This window comes from Grampus griseus (genome assembly GCF_964374135.1).
Source record: "Grampus griseus genome assembly, chromosome: 4".
Classification (NCBI taxonomy): domain Eukaryota; kingdom Metazoa; phylum Chordata; class Mammalia; order Artiodactyla; family Delphinidae; genus Grampus; species Grampus griseus.
This window is the reverse complement of record NC_138997.1, coordinates 35,514,792-35,531,009: the sequence shown is the minus strand read 5'-3', so window position 1 is coordinate 35,531,009 and position 16,218 is coordinate 35,514,792. Positions and strand designations below refer to the sequence as shown.

The 16,218-nt window shown below is 39.5% G+C and overlaps 1 protein-coding gene across 5 annotated transcripts in view; it reads left to right on the top strand.

Annotated features, from left to right (window-relative positions):
* Positions 1-12,820, top strand: part of AFF1 (ALF transcription elongation factor 1) — a 208,209-nt gene extending 195,389 nt beyond the window's left edge. For 4 of the 5 annotated variants that reach the window (XM_082653066.1, XM_082653069.1, XM_082653068.1 and 1 more), the window contains 5 exons: positions 794-930; positions 1,528-1,599; positions 2,044-2,184; positions 4,078-4,301; positions 7,356-12,820. In XM_082653066.1, the coding sequence (XP_082509192.1) occupies positions 794-930; positions 1,528-1,599; positions 2,044-2,184; positions 4,078-4,301; positions 7,356-7,477 (696 nt within the window). In that variant the 3' untranslated portion in view covers positions 7,478-12,820. The remainder of the gene's footprint in view (positions 1-793; positions 931-1,527; positions 1,600-2,043; positions 2,185-4,077; positions 4,302-7,355) is intronic. The other variant, XM_082653067.1, reaches the window with a different exon arrangement.
* The last annotated feature ends 3,398 nt before the right edge of the window (positions 12,821-16,218 follow it).

The following is a 16,218-nucleotide window of genomic DNA, read 5'->3' as shown; positions in this document are numbered from 1 at the left end:
CAAAGTAGAGACATTAGCAGAAACTACAACCTTGCAAATGTCGTGTTGATCAGTTGCTCTTACAATGTGTGCTGCATATGACGTCTCATATGTAGTGAGACTCGGCACAGTCTCAGTCAAGTTGGCTGAATTCCACCAAGTGAGACGAGCGTAAGTGACAAAATATGTATTCGGGGTTAGATGACCACCAATAATCTGATTGCATTCATATTTCTACATTCCTGTTAAGGGACTCTGAAATTTTATCCCTGTTGGCCCAGGGGGTAGCCTTGTGCCCTTAACCCAGACTCCCAGAGGAGATGACCTGTTGGGCTCTAAAATACATAAAAAGATTATTGTTTGACATGAAATCTAAGATGCTTGTAAACCATAACATTTTTTACTTATTATAAGATAAACTTCAATTTGTACAAAGAAACTGTGTCTGCATTATTCTAGTTGTGTAGAATAACCTATTTGCCAGGAAAATCATATGATGGGTAATTGCACACTGGTAACAAGGGGACCATGTACTGAGTGCCTTAGTTTGAATATGTACTTTAATAAGGTTTTGAGAGTATAGTCCTATTACAAGATTGTTGTTTCTTTCCTACTGAACTTTTAGTAAAAGAAAATTCTCAGTAGGTAAGAGCTGACGGGCTTTGGTTATGATATTGAGTTTGTTTGTTCTCACACTTCTCTCTAGCCATAGTTAAATTAGGACAGTGGAGGGAAGTTTCTGTAAAGAATGTATGTGAGAAGCTAAGTAAAAGTCCGTTTTAGGCTTAACAGTGACCCTGTTCTTCGCCCACAGACGGACAAGGTTGGGAAGGCTTTTAAGTACCTGGAAGCTGCCTTGTCCTTTATTGAGTGTGGCATTGCCATGGAATTGGAAAGCCCAGCGTCCAAGTCGGCTTGCTCCATCTATGCAGAAACCCTAGACCTCATCAAGTAAGTGCAGACTCATTTTGCCTTCCTTTTAAGTACTTCTCTGTCCTTACCTTTATTGCTTTAATCCATTTGAACTTTGGTCTGAAGACAGCTTAACAAAGGGGAGTCTTAAAGTTACTGATCCAGAAACTTTTTTTTTTTTTTGTCATGAACTAAAAATGTATTCCAGATGAAGTGCTAGAGCAGAACAACTGGGTTGGTCTGCATCATTTTGCCAAGCGCACGGTGAAATGCCAAACCCTTCAGGGAGAGGGTTGGTTTTTCCAGTTTTACTTTCTTATCAGATGCCCTCTCATCTCAGCTGAAGCTCTCGTCTTTGTTTATTACCTGCATTTCAGGAGGGGACTCAGTAAGGATACAAGTCTACTTGGGTTCAAGCAGGTGGACAGGTCAGAGAAAAGGCATGTCCTCGCCTAATTTTCTGAATGGCCTGAATTGTTGCTCCAAAGCCTCATTTTTCTTCTGCGTTGCTGTCATGTCTTCACATCTTCAGGAAAAATCAATATAAAACCAAGACAAACATAATAAGATATCTTTGTGTCTGGGATTTTCTGACTGCCTTTTTTTAACCTGATGTACATTTGTATTTTCCTATAGATTCATAATGTCATTAAAATCCTTCTCGGATACCACAACACCAACACAGGAGAAAATATTTGCTGTTTTATGGTGTGTATTTTTTTCTTTGTCTAAATAGCAAATTACACCTGCTTTTGCATATCTGTTTGCTTAAAGTGAAAACGATCATGAAAAGCGAATCACTACCAGAAAGTGGTAGGATGTGTGGTCAAGGGGTTAATCCCACTGATGGTTAATTATTATGAAATGGCATCTACTGCCATTTTACAACCCCATCATTTTACTGATGACTTCGGTCTTGTGACTTAAATTATATCCTTGTATATTTGTGTTGTTTCACCAGTATTTACTTCTGACGTTAGTGTGAACAGTGCAGTGAGATTCTCGATATACTGTCTCGCGTCGATGAGGAAAGCCCAGTATGTTCATTAGGGTGAACATTAGGGAAGAGGTTAGGTGGCTTGCTCTCTCTAGTAGTGTGATACTCATGAATCGGAGCTAATGCTTCACTTCAACTTATGTTTATGTTCACAGCATGCGTTGCCAGTCCATTTTGAACATGGCTATGTTTCGTTGTAAAAAAGATATAGCAATAAAGTATTCCCGTACTCTTAATGAACACTTCTTCAAGACTTCTTCCAAAGTTGCCCAGGCACCTTCTCCGTGCATTGCCAGGTAATGATCAGTCTAATTTAAATAGCTTCCAAAATTAAGTTCTTTCTTTCTTTACCTCTTGCTGTGACTTTGTTTCAAAAATGGCTTACATCTATGTGCTGATTTGCACATTCAGCTGAAATCATTAGCACATTTCTACCTTTTTGAGGAATAGTTAGAAATCGGGGTGTTTGCTGTTTGGGCAACATAAATTAAAAAGATAACTACAGAGAATCTAGGGTCCGGATTTTAGAGCTTTGAGGATATTTGGATATGCCCAACAATGTAAAACAGGCGGGGCCGGCGGAACCAGAGCCAAGGTCCTTTCTCCTTCTATGCAGCACGCTGTCCTAGCATTTCAGTAAACAAGAACTTTCCGGAACCAGTTCCCTCCTCCCTTCTCCAGGGTCTGTAACAGTGATATTAAGAATCAAAACAGCTATCTCTAGCTAAATTTTTCCCCCCACTTTTTGCTCATTTGTTCCATAAGCTGTCGAAAAACAGAGTCCTTGTGCGGGTGTTTTTAAGATGAAGATAGAATTTTCTTCCCTTTGGTACTTGCCTAGTATTTTTTTTTTTTTTTTAATTTAGTCGTATTCCTTGAAAAGCTCCCAGTTCTGACGGGTTTTGCTATTTTAAGAACATCACCTAGAAGATTGCCCCATTTCCAGCACATTCAAAAGAAGAGATTCCCATATGGCCTCTCTTAAAAAAAGAAAGTCCTGATTGAGGAGCATCTTCTTTACCTCTGAAAATTTTCATGACTCCTACCTCTGAGATATTATTCTAAGTTAATAGGTTGTCAGTCACATGATTTTAGATCACTCCTTCACCATTTGTCTAGCACCTTCCTTGTACCAAACCTTGCTTTAGGCGCGGGGAAGCAGCAGTAAACAAAGCAGACAGGAATTGCTGCCCTCGGGGAGCTTCTGCTCTAGTTTTTCAAAATGAACTTTCTGCTGGGGTTGCTTAGGATCCATTAGAGTTCATGAAGCCCAAGGGCAGATGTAACTATGTGATGAGGCCACTGCTGCTGACCCATCTTTCCATTTCATATCCGTCACTTCTTTAACGACTGAGTGACTTCACTTGTGTTTCTCGTTTGATCCGCATCAAGGCACTTGTGAACTTGCAGGTGTAGGTAGACAGTCAGTGGGAGAACACAGCACAGTGTGAGTCCCCTGATGCCCAGTCTCCTCATGGGCTGCCCTCTGTTCAGTCAGTTATGGGCTCAGCAGGTGTTTATCCAGAGCACCTCCTGTGCTAAGGGCTAGAAATGCAGAGATTAGGAAGAGATGGTCCCTGCCTGTGAGGTGCTTGTGAGGCAGGAAAAGGAATAGACAGAAAAGTATAATGAGGTGTGATAAATGCAAAGAGACGAGTTCAAGTGGTGACAGAAAGGAAGCTGTGCTGTATCCCCAGTGTCTGGAGGAGAGCTACGTGCAGAGTAGGAGCTCAGTGATGTGTATTGAGTGGATGAGAGAATGAATATATCGAAGATGAGGACCATTTCTCAGGGGAAGTATTGTCTTCCTAGGAGAAGTTGGAATAGGGGTTGGGGAGAGAAGGGATTCCAGGCAAGGGAGTGAAATATGTAAAGGGCCTGGGAAATACACTTGGAGTACAGATTTGCCCACCTGATTCTATGTCCAGTGAAGAACACCTTACGTGTCTCCAGTGACTTTTTCCATTTGGAGGGCCCCATCCCACTGTGTTTTATGAAATAAATTTCTGGAATACTGAAGGTGAAGGGTGCGGTGCCTCTCTGACCTTGCAGAAGTGATTTTAGAAGTGATTGTCATTTTGGCAAGTACACGCTAAAGCCTTGTGACTTGGACTGCAGTTCCAGAAACAGGAGATCTGTGATCTAGGAGTTCAGGTGACTAACCAGTTCTCTTTTCTTCCACCTTCCAGAAGCACAGGCACACCATCCCCCCTCTCTCCAATGCCTTCTCCAGCCAGCTCCATAGGATCCCAGTCAAGTGCTGGCAGTGTGGGGAGCGGGGGGATGCCCGCCACCATCAGCACCCCAGTCACCATCCAAAACATGACATCTTCCTATGTCACCATTACTTCCCATGTCCTTACCGCCTTTGATCTTTGGGAACAGGCTGAGGTCCTTACCAGGAAGAATAAAGGTAAATGGCTCTGTTGTGGTTATTACTGGGCCATGGGGATTGGGAGGGGAATAACATTGTATTTTCTGTTCAGTGTTTTGGCCTTTTTTTTTTCTTTTTTAAAATTATAGTTGATTTACAATGTGTTAATTTCTGCTGTACAGCAAAGTGATTCAGTTACACACATAAATACATTCGTTTCCATATTCTTTTCCATTATGGTTTATCACAGGATATTGAATATAGTTCCCTGTGCTATGCAGTAGGACCCTGTTGTGTATCCATTCTATATGTAATAGTTTGCATCAACTAACCCCAAACTCCCAGTCCATCCCTCTCCCGCCTCCCCTCCTACCCCTTGGCAACCACAAGTCTGTTTTGGTTTGTAGATAGGTCCATTTGTTCTACATTTTAGATTCCACATATAAGTGATATCATATAGTGTTTGTCTTTCTCTGTCTGACCTTACTTCACTTAGTATGATAATTTCTAAGTCCATCCATGTTGCTGCAAATGGCATTATTTCATTCTTTTTCGTGGCTGAATAGTATTCCATTGTATATATGTTCCACATCTTTATCCGTTCACCTGTCAATGGACATTTAGGTTGTTTCCATGTCATGGCTGTTGTGAATAGTGCTGCTGTGAACATAGGGGTGCATGTATCTTTTTGAGTTAAAGTTTTGTCCGGATATGTGCCCAGGAGTGGGATTGCTGGATCATATGGTAGTTCTATTTTTAGCTTTCTGAGGAACCTCCATACTGTTTCCCGTAGTGGCTGCACCAACTCACATTCCCACCATCTGTTCAGTGTTTTGAAGAAAAGGAAGTGTGCAGCTGTTTACTCTTCTCACATTTTCTCCATGCTGTCACAATTCTTTCTTGAGCTCTGTGGCATGGAGATAGATTTCTGTGACTAGATCTTAGCAAAATTAAATCAAAAGTGGCTTTAGCACGTTGCCCCTTTGGAAGTTTTGGTATCGTTATTTCACCCTGAACTGAAGTGCTAGCAAAAGGGCTAAGCAAATGCAGATGGAAAGTCATTGGCTGTCCCCAGGCACAACACATTTGAGATGGGAAGTAGCATAACCTAAAATACTGCATTTATTCTTCAACCCAGAAATGTAAAATGGATGGAGCACCTGATGGCTGAGGAAGAAAAAAGCAGCTGAAACTACAAATACATATTTGTTTCATAATCACTAACTTTAAGCCAGTAGTTCTCTAATTTACGGGTCTTCAGAAAGATGTACTGTACAATGGTCAATTGTTATGTCATTCAAAGACATCAGGTTCATCTGTTTACCGAGCTAGAAATATAGTATGTAGTTTCACTTTTTAAAATGCAACAGCTGTGCGGAAATTTTTTTATCATTAACACTTGAAGTAATAAAATAGGCTTCATTTATTAATAAATGTTTCATTTGATTTATTTTTATATTATAGTTCCATTTGTGAGGCTTGTGACTTTTGTTTATCAGCTATAATTTCTACACTTGTAAGGCTTAAAAGGAAGCCAACAAGTTAAAAGAAAATTGCAAATAACGTTTGTCCCTTTAGTCTTCCCTTAGTTGTGTAATTGTTTTAATTCACTTTGCCTTTGCAGAAGTTTGGGTATCTTTGAAGTGCTGTTGAGTCTCATCTGGGAAGATTATGTAAATTGCATTCTCCTTGCTTATTATATGGGTAGAATGGGAAGAAGAGGCAAGACAAATTCTCATTAAATTCTGTGCATATTTCTGTTATGCTTTCTGTTTCTGTAGTTGGTTCTGAGGTGAATATGCCCTATTCTGTTTGGAAGAATGGCCTTTTAGTTATATAGCCAAAGACATTTAGTATTTTCTGGTTTCTTAAGGTGTTATTGTACCATTTTGTAAAAGGAATATTATTATTATTAAAATTGTTTGGTAAATATTTTTGACAAATTACCTTCTGAAGCAGCCACAACTTAGAAAGATAATGTCAAAACTAAGGTGATTTTTTTTTTTTTTAAAAAAAGACCCAGCCAAAATAAGGTGTGAATTTGTCATACTGTTAAATTGAAATTGGTAACAAAATGTATCCCCTTCCAGTTTACTTTTTTGGGTTTTAGAGTAATTGAAAATTTTATTTTATTATATTTAAAATAATTTCTAAGTGTGAGCAGCAAGACTGACTGTAGTTTCAGTTTTTATTTTCTGTGGACAGACTTGATAAACTGGAGACCCTGAAGCAGGATTACCCAAATTGTAGTGTCAGGATTTTAGCTGTACCAGAGGCTTTTATGTGCTACACATAATTTGTATAAAGTTTTATATGGGCAAATTGGGTACATAAATAGTCTCTATTTTTCTAAGGGAATGCAATAAATGTAGCATCGTGAATAAATATAACTTTTATAATCCTTAAAAAAATACTGCGTTTATTGCTTGTTTTCAGTATATGTTAAGAAAGATGGTTAGCAACAGTATAGGAAATATGGCTTAGTAAATACTCTTGGGTCTTGTTTGTGAAGAACGCCCTTGGAGAAATCCAAGGTTTAGGAGATGGTCAAGCACCTGTTAGAGAAACTGCTTGGTGTCAGTGCTAGTGACCACTGAGCAAATGCTTATATGTAAATACCAGATTAAAGCCTTGACGTGCTCTTTCCTGGCTATAGGGAAGAAGTCGGCCAGCTGGCTGTGGCCACTTATTTTCCTCACAGCCTCTTCAAACCTTGTTTTCTTTCTTATCAAACTAATGATGCTTTTTTTTTTTAATTTAAACATGTTGAGTATTTTTATTTGTTTATTTTCATTCATGTGTCCATTGATCCAAAAGTATAAATGGAGTATTTTCCACTGTCAGCCACTGTGCCAGGCATTAGGGAGTCAACTCTGAAACAAATTTAGTTCCTCCCTTTTTAGACTAGTGGAGGGATGTGGAGAGTTAGCAAACCATTACAGTAGATGGTGAGGTTTTTTTTCTTTTTTTGCTCTGCTAGATGACGTACAGAATACTGTGGGAATGTAGTTTCTGGAGCCTTGCCTTTTTATGTTTTCACGTTTATTTTGTGTGTGCATGTGTGTTTACATGTTGGGCTTGCTTTGTTTGCAGAATTCTTTGCTCAGCTCGGCACAGGTGTGTGCACCCTGGCCCTTGACAGCAGTCTGATGGACCTGGTGCGCTATACAAGACAGGGCTTTCAGCGGCTGAAACAAGTAACCAAAACACCTTAATGGAGGCCCAGGTTGATCTGATGCCTTGAGAACTTTTTTGCACGTTGGAAGCCTCAAAACAGTCCAGACATTTGTCTCATCAGGATACCAAACTCGAGAAGAGAAGCACCATGAGATGGCCAGGATATTTGTTCACTGAAACTCAAGAACTATGGAATCATTGGTTGGACAGGATGGTTTTGTAGAAGCAGAAATGAGGAGGCTGGCCTCAGAGATGATCTTGCCTTTCCTTGCTAAAGGACAGAAGTGCAATGTAGCCTGAGTGGGCTTATGAATGGTCTAGAAACATTTCCGTCTTTTTTTAACCAGCAGGATGCAAATGAAATGAGGAGGAGCAATTTCAACTCTGGAAGCAAATTCACATCATCTCAGTAGCCACATTAGTTCATTCCTAGAAGGAATTTTTTTTTTTTAAAACAGTGAATTGTGGTGTAGGGTTTTGTGGGTGATTTTTTTTTTCTTTTAAGTTTTGGGGGAAATATTTGTTTAATAAATTCTAATGGTCATCTATAAAACATAAGTTGTGAAGGACTCCACTGTACCCCACTTTCTGCCATTGAACAGTGGCTTTGATAATACCAGGTATTGTCCTAATTTATAAAATTGAAGGCAACCCACCCCCCGACCCCCCATTGCCTGGATACTGCACGTTCAACCCAGCTCTGATTTCTCCGTTACTGTGCTGGAAGGTGGCCCCGTCGGGCTGGGGGAGAGAGGAGCTTCAGCGCACAGGGAAGCCGTCTCCACCCCCATCTGCATCCCCATCTCCATGTACCACGGAGGACCGGGCGCTGCCGTTCCCACCCCCTGCTCCAGAGAAAGGCAGTCACATCGACTGTACTCTGCATTTTCTACTTTGGGGAAGAAGGAAACCAACATTTATCCGTGACCAGATGGTTGAAGTGCTTTTTAATTTTTGTTTAAGTAGAGCTGGAATTTGAGGTGCTGATCTGTGGTCTCCAGTTATGTGGTAACTCACGTTGTCTACCAACTCAGAGTTTTGTCAGCGAACAAAGAAAAGTGAAATCTACTTCTTAGAGAGGCTATATTTTTCTGCTACAAATTACTTTATATTTATAGCAAAACTAGACTTGGAGAGCCCTTGATTGTCTAGGGGAAATTAACTCCCTGAGAGGCTGTGGAGATTTGGGGTGGTTTATTAGACTTTCAAAAAAAAAAAAGTCACCACATGCCTTCAGTCCAGAGTGTTCTCAATCAACTAGATGTGATTAGATTGAAGAGGAACTGTGGCCTTCCCATAAGTTGTTATTGCCAGATTCTATACATTAAACCAAGTTTATTTTGAATGACCTAAAGTGGGGGGAAAAAAACCAAACAAACAGAATTCCCACATATCCATAAGCACAGATTTTTTTCATTGAAACTTTGAGGGTTATTGGAAGCATTATTTTGAGTGCAGTGTTTTTAGAAGCTAATTCTTTTTATCCCTTTTAGAAGTAGAATTTGCACATCTGTTACAGTTGAGGAGTGAGTGTTAACGCTACAACTGGTTTATTTTTCTGCCTTCATCCCATTTCCGCCCCCTACGAGCTGTTGCCTACCAAGCATGTTTGACATTGTCATGTTCATTAGTGAAGAAGGGAGTACCATCTTTATTTATAATGAAGAGGTCTAAGGTCCATATGATGAATGTAAGAACTTTCTTGGTAACTATATAAAAGGGATGTGTAGCGGATGGGAGTGATGCTTATTTTTCACAATATAAATTGTTTGTGTGAAGCTGTTCCTTCAGTGTCTTAGAGTATCCAGCCTGTTCTTTGGTTATCACTAGCTAGGACAGAGGTCTGTTACTTCATGTTTAGGTTAAAGCGAGAGAATTACAACAGTAGTAATATCTGAGCATAAGAACTTGATGTGCGATCTTGATGGACTGATTTCATTTACTGATGTTCTAAAGCAGAGCCATGGTCCTTTTTAAACTACTCGTTTAAAAAGCAGCCTGTTGTTAAATGAACAGTAATTGCCTGGTAGGTTGTCTGCTTGTGGCATTGTGTGTCCATCTCTTATATGTAGGAGACAGGACACCAGAAGCAGGCTTATGTGGTTACTTAACATCTTTTTTCCCCCTTACTCCCTTGGCCATTCCCGCTCCCTTCACCCCGTCACTCCCCAGTACAAGCCACCTGTCAGTTTGGAAGAGTGTGTTCTTGAGGACAGGTTCTGATCTATGCAGACCGTGCTGAGTGTGTGTGTCTTGTCAGGAGCCACAGTGTCCCCTTGACTGAAGACATTTCCAAGGCAATTTCTCAGCCATTTCTAAAAGAGGTAATTGCTTTTTCAGTGGCCTTATTCTTTGTGTGTGTGTTTGTTTCCCTGACCTTTATATTAAGATTTTATTTGTCCCTTAAAAAACTAACGAGTTTGCAGAGATCAGTTTGTACTGTTTTGATCATGGAATATTTCTGATTCTTACTGCAAAATGCATTTTACCTAAAAGAATTCTTAATGGCTACTTTTAAAGTAGAGTATGTAAAAGGGTAGTGGCTGATGAATCCTTAAGGTTCATAAGGTCTTTTCGCTGTTGCAGTTGTATATAGAAATCTAAAGGATTTTTAAATCATTTGCACTTTTCCACTGCATGCTTAAATTCCCAAAGGAAAAATTTGTACTGAGGTAGATAATTGAAAGGACTAGATTATAAAATCAAGCCTTTGAATATGTGAAGTTCTTATAACAACCGTAATAGCACACACTTCACAGTGAGACAAATACAGAACATCTTGAGTAAAAATGGAGTGTAAAAACCTTGCCTTTGGCACTACAGTTTCGTGTGTGTGTGTCTGTCTTTACTAGGAAATGGAAGAACACTGTTTTACTTTAAAAAACGTTGAATGTTTCTGTCCTTCCTGGAGGTAATTAAAATGTGAATCACCGAGTTTAAGATTTTAGCTAGACTAAGGGCCCTGATAAACAGTGATAAAACACTTCACTGAAATTTACCAAATTACACTGGGTTAAGAATGTGAAAACGTCCTTCATATGCCAGCTGTGGGAGGGTCCAGCTGGCATATTATCAGGACCAGAACTACAACAGGAGAATGACTTAGCTGGTGCTATGATTTAATCACAATACTGAATGGGAAAAGCCTCTTGATTTTTTTTTTTTTTGAACAAAAGGACCTTTATTTTATAATCTGTTTTGACCAAAATGTTTAGCTATTTCCCCTAGACAAATTGGACCACACTTATCTCCCTTGTCCTATATCCTTTAATTCCCGATCTCAGGATGTTTAGAAGCTAACAAACTACCCCTTTCTGGCTGAAAACTTGCCTTAATTGGTACCTTAAATATTAACGTTAGTAGGATCAGGAGCTTAACTTTTTTTTTTTATGATTCCTGTTCAGTAATTTTTAGAAGCAAAAAGAAACCATTGTGCCCTCCAAAATGAATAAAACTCTTATCTCTGATATATGAAAGGAAATGTGTGTGTACATATACACACACACACACAGACTAAGAGGCTGGCTAAATTGGATATATTTATTGTGCCTTTGTTGACCACACCTAATTTTGGAATAATGCTGTATTCATTTTGCCATAGCTTTAAGAGATGTTAGGTGGGTCTTGCACCTTTTTCTCTTCTGCTTCATGAAGTTTGAGGTGTATTTGTGCATCTTTAGGTAAATGAATCAAATAAGGCTTGATTCCCTACCTCCCACACAGATTCTACTTTCTCTTAAGGATTTGTTTGCCCAGACACTACACAAAATCTGTGAAAAACTTTGCCACCTCATCTCTTACACTCTTTACCACTGATTAGCAGTATTTAAATCTTGCTAGAATATTTGGCCTTCTTTTAGAAACACAGATGTAGAGATTTCCTCATTGTGGTTGTGGAGGGGTGTCAGGATTATAGCGGTACTTGGTCCCTTTCTTTCTTGCTCTAGTGGTTGCCTCTTTTGTTTTTGGTCCTACTTAGAATTTGTGGATGCAGGTTTTTTTCCTATATTTTTGTCATTTTGTGGGAGGTGGAGTGGCAGAATAACAAACATGGTGTTGGGGATTTTCCTTCAAACATTGCAAGTGGTATTTCCACCATACACACCTCAAATATCCAATCCAGTTGTGTCAGTCACCGAAAATCTGAGAACAAATTGTGACCACTGGCCATGCTCTTTAGTTCGTATTTATGAGGTGTTGACAAGCACCCATCTGCCACCTCTCTTAAGGTAGCTGTAAATTTCCTGTTGTCCCGGGGAAAGCCACTCTATTCTTTCTGTTCGCGGTGTGTTGGATATCAACAGGTACTGTGCTGGGTAGAGAAGTGCCTGTATTTCTCTACCCAAGACAGCAGGAAGGAAACTTACAGCTCCCTGGGAGCCTAGATATTACTATATCGACCTGGAAGGACAAAGAAATAAGACCACTGACAGCGAGGCTGGCCGAGCTGCACTGGTCAGACCAGGCAGTGGCTAACCTAAGGAAGATAACTTGCTTTGCTTACAAGTAGATGTTTAAGTGATGCTGAATACAGGCAGTATTAACTTTTGTTAATTAACTTTTGTTTAAGAACAAAAGGCAGTACTCGCCTTTTGTTCAGGCCATCAACATGTATTGTTAAAATTACTGCACATCCCCTCCTCAGATACCAAGTATACACTGTTCATGTTGGTGTGTGTGTTTATACACGTGTGTCCCAAATCTTGTGTTGGTTTTTTTTTGTCTTTCTTCTCCTGAATGTGATCATATTTTGGATGATACCTGAGCAGGGTTGCCTTTTTTTATTTATTACCATTATATATTATATTATATTATATATTTTTTGCTTTCTTATAACTTTGGAGGAAAGTCACATCTTGGTATTATTAAAATTGTTTAAAAAAGAATAAATTGTCCAGTTGATAAATGAAGATCACTGGTCTGTCTCTAAAATAATATGAACTTTTCTTTAATTATTGTGTAATAATATGCCAGCTATCTAGTCCACACAATGGTTTTGTATGTAGGATAGGGAAACAGTGATGTGCTCAGTGGAAAGATGTGCAACACAGACAAGGGGGACTCCATGTGTTTTATCTACTTCAGCAATGGAACTGAAACTAGGGGCTTTTGTGAATAAAATTTAGCTGCCTTGTACAGTCCTTTGAAAGAGACATACGTGATCTGTGAGAATTATAGTTTTCTTTTTTTAGAAGAAAAATTTGCAAAAGATCTTTCCAAAGATACCGTGCCACAGATCTTTTGTTTATTGTTCTCTGTAATAAGGATTAATTGCTGTTTAAAAAACCATGTAATTGACTTGTTCGTCTTCAAATTCTTTACTTTTCACAAGAGGATGGAGCTGTAAAAAAAAAAAAATTAATAAAAATTTAGAGAAATCATTGGCGTGGAATCCATGCTTTCACTTTGCTTGAATAAATAATTCCTAAAATTGCTATATGTAATTACCGCTTAGAGCCAAGGAGAGTCTCACATGGAATAATTTGCCCTTATTCACAGTATGTATTTATTGTTGAAATGGGAAAGGAGCGGGCAGAGGGTAGCTCATCTTTCTGTTCAGTTTATTTTCAAGATCTCAGTCACTGCACTCGTGGTGCAGTGGTTAAGAATCCGCCTGCCAATGGGACATGGGTTCGAGCCCTGGTCCAGGGAGATCTCACATGCCACCGAGCAACTAAGCCGGTGCGGCACAACTGCTGAGCCTGTGCTCTAGAGCCCGGAGCCACAACTGTTGAAGCCCATGTGCCTAGAGCCTGTGCTCCGCAATGAGAGAAGCCACTGCAATGAGAAGCCCATGCACTGCAACGGAGAGTAGCCCCCGCTCTCTGCAACCAGAGAAAGCTGGCACGTAGCAACGAAGACCCAATGCAGCCATAAATAAATAATTAAAAAAAGAAAAGATCTCAATCACAAATTAGCCTAATAGCACCAGTGTTGCTTATCTCAACATCAACTGCCAGGTGCAACACTGACCAAATTTGCCTGTTTTCAATTTGTTTGCTGGGTATGGGGAGACATATTTGTAGAATGTTGGTATGGGAAGAAATCTAAAGTCCATCTGGTTTCTCTTCCCTTTGCCATTCCAAAAGAAATGATACTCTAGGTGCTGACAGATGACTTCCTAATTTTGAATCCTGGCTCTCTGGTTTGCTATGTGACCATGGGCAAGTTACTTAGCCTCTCTGGGTTTCTTACAAACAGTTACAGCTTTGGTGTCTACCTAGTAAGGTGCTGAGGATCACATTAGATGGTGTGCTTAGTATGGTGCCTCTGCCATAAACACTCAAGACTGGTGGCCTTTTTAGACTTCCTCCCTCCCCTCACTGCACCACAATATCCCAACAGGTGACCCTTCAGTCTTTGAATACTGATAAAGATCTTGCTACCCACCTCTTCCTCTTTGATTCTTTTTGTTCTTCCTTATATTACGCTGACCTCTACTTATATCGGTCCTAATGAACAAACAGGGACCCACCCTTGGCAAGCTCACAGAGTTGACAAGCCAGCAATAACTGGTGAGCATGCAATGGCAGGTGCGGGAAAGGGAAAGTTTTAGTCCCGCTTAAGACTAAAGGGAAGACTGAGGGAAGAGCTCTCACTTGAACTAGGCCTTAAAATATGGGTAATAAAACCTGGGTTTTCATTTTTTTCACAAAAACTTTCGTCATATCTTGTCTCATACATTTTCAGTAGTAGTTGTCCACTGCATGGTTGTACCAGTTTATTTAACCAACCCTCTTGTTAAACAATGAGACTATCTCTAATCTGGGGATAGTATAAAGAATGCTCCCATGGCCATCCCTGAAGCAAACTAGTTGGGCAGATTCAACAGTATTTCACCATATTTTCTTTATGTATATGTGTGCATGTGTATATTTATGCTTCACCCCTAAAGACTTAAGCAAGCATTTCCTAGGACATTATCCAGCAGGATCACAATACCATTATCTCAGCTAAGAAAATTTCTCAACATCTGATATTCGGTTCATATTCGAATTTCTGTAATTGTCCCCCAGAGGTCTTACAGCTTTTTTTTTTTTTTTTTTTTTTTTTTTGAGCCAGGACTCAGTGAAGTTTCAGGCATTACATTTGGTTGTCATGTCTCTCTGTTAATCCAGAACAAAAAAAAACCACACCTTTGTAATACAACGTCCTACATGTTGGCCCTGTTTTTCCCTAAGAGTCCGTGAATTCATATCTGTGTCTCCTATATAGATTTCCTATAAACTGGGTTAGGTTTATTTTATTTTAAAGATTTTTTTTGATGTGGACGATTTTTAAAGTCTTTATTGAATTTGTTACAATATTGCTTCTGTTGTATGTTTTGGGTTTTTGGCTGCGAGGCATGTGGGATCTTAGCTCCCCAACCAGGGATCGAACCTGCACCCTCTGCATTGGAAGGCTAAGTCTTAACCATTGGACCGCCAGGGAAGTCCCTGGGTTAGGTGTAGAAGCTTGATTGTATTTGGCAAGAAACTTTCACAGGTGGTGCTGTGTATTATTACATGTTACATCACATCAGGAGACACCTAAAATCATCCTGTTAGTGATGCTAACTTTGAGTCTTTGGTGAGGATATGATCACCAAAACTCTTACAAATATGGGCTTTGCCCTGTGGCAACCACGTTTCACTTAGTGATTTTAGCATGCATTAATAATCCGGTCCTTTACCAATCATGGGTATTATGTTTGGAAAACACAAAAAGGAAAAAAAATCACCCAATTTGATAGGTGGGAGACTGTCTTCTGATGTTTTCATTTACATTTTCATTCTTATGGTACTGTTTTTTGTTACATATGAAGTTGCCATTTGTAGTGCATAGGTTACAGGACCAGTACTCTAGACCCAATTCAAGAGCCTAGATGTGGGGAAAGTTTTCACTTAAATCATATGGAATGAGTTCTCCACTAGGAAGAGTTCTGTTAATGAAGGAAAAGGATGCTGAGCAGTAAAAGAAAAAATAACAAATTATCCCTCCAGGCTATTCATCTTTCCCTTTTGATTTATATATTCAGGATATTAACCTCTTATTATGTTGTAAATATTTCCAAATTATCTTTTGCTTTTCAGGTTTTTTTATGACACATTTTAAGAAAGTTTGTTTAGTTTTTTAAGTAGGCTGACTTCTACCAATGTCTTTGCAGTTTCTGCTTCTGGTATCTTAAGGTATGTAAGAACTGTCTCCCAGACACTGGGAGACAATTTTACTACTGCTGGATTACCGCAGCACCTCTAAGGTAAGATACAAACCTTTCTCTGTGCGTCTGTCTTCTAAATATTTAGGCACTTTTGACGCCTGAATTATTTAAAGGGATATTTGTTTACTATTTGCCAGGGTTCTTGGGAATATAAATTGTCACAATCCAGGCTGCTTTAAATTAGGACACCTAGGAGGTGTTCAAAACCCTTCAATCCATTCCAAACAGCTTTGAAGTCCAATGGGTCTTTACCAGAATATAATCGGAGGTTTATCTGCTGTTACTTGGTTGTGATTAGATAACTGTACCCGTCTAGCCTGTTTTGTCTTAGAGCAGGATTCTTTCAGGGTTTGTGGTTTCTCCACAGACCACATTCAGCTGAAAGCCAAGACTGTAGTGAGACAGCAAGGCTCTGGTAATAAAGACCTGTGCCCTTCCAGCAGACTGGAGGGCGGGCCTTGAAATACTTTCTAAACAGACAATTCTATTTTAGCTTGAAAAGACCATGTGCCTGCTCTGGATAAGTGCTTTACATCACCCTTCTCTATTACTGGGGCCCAGTCCTAACATCTCATTTAC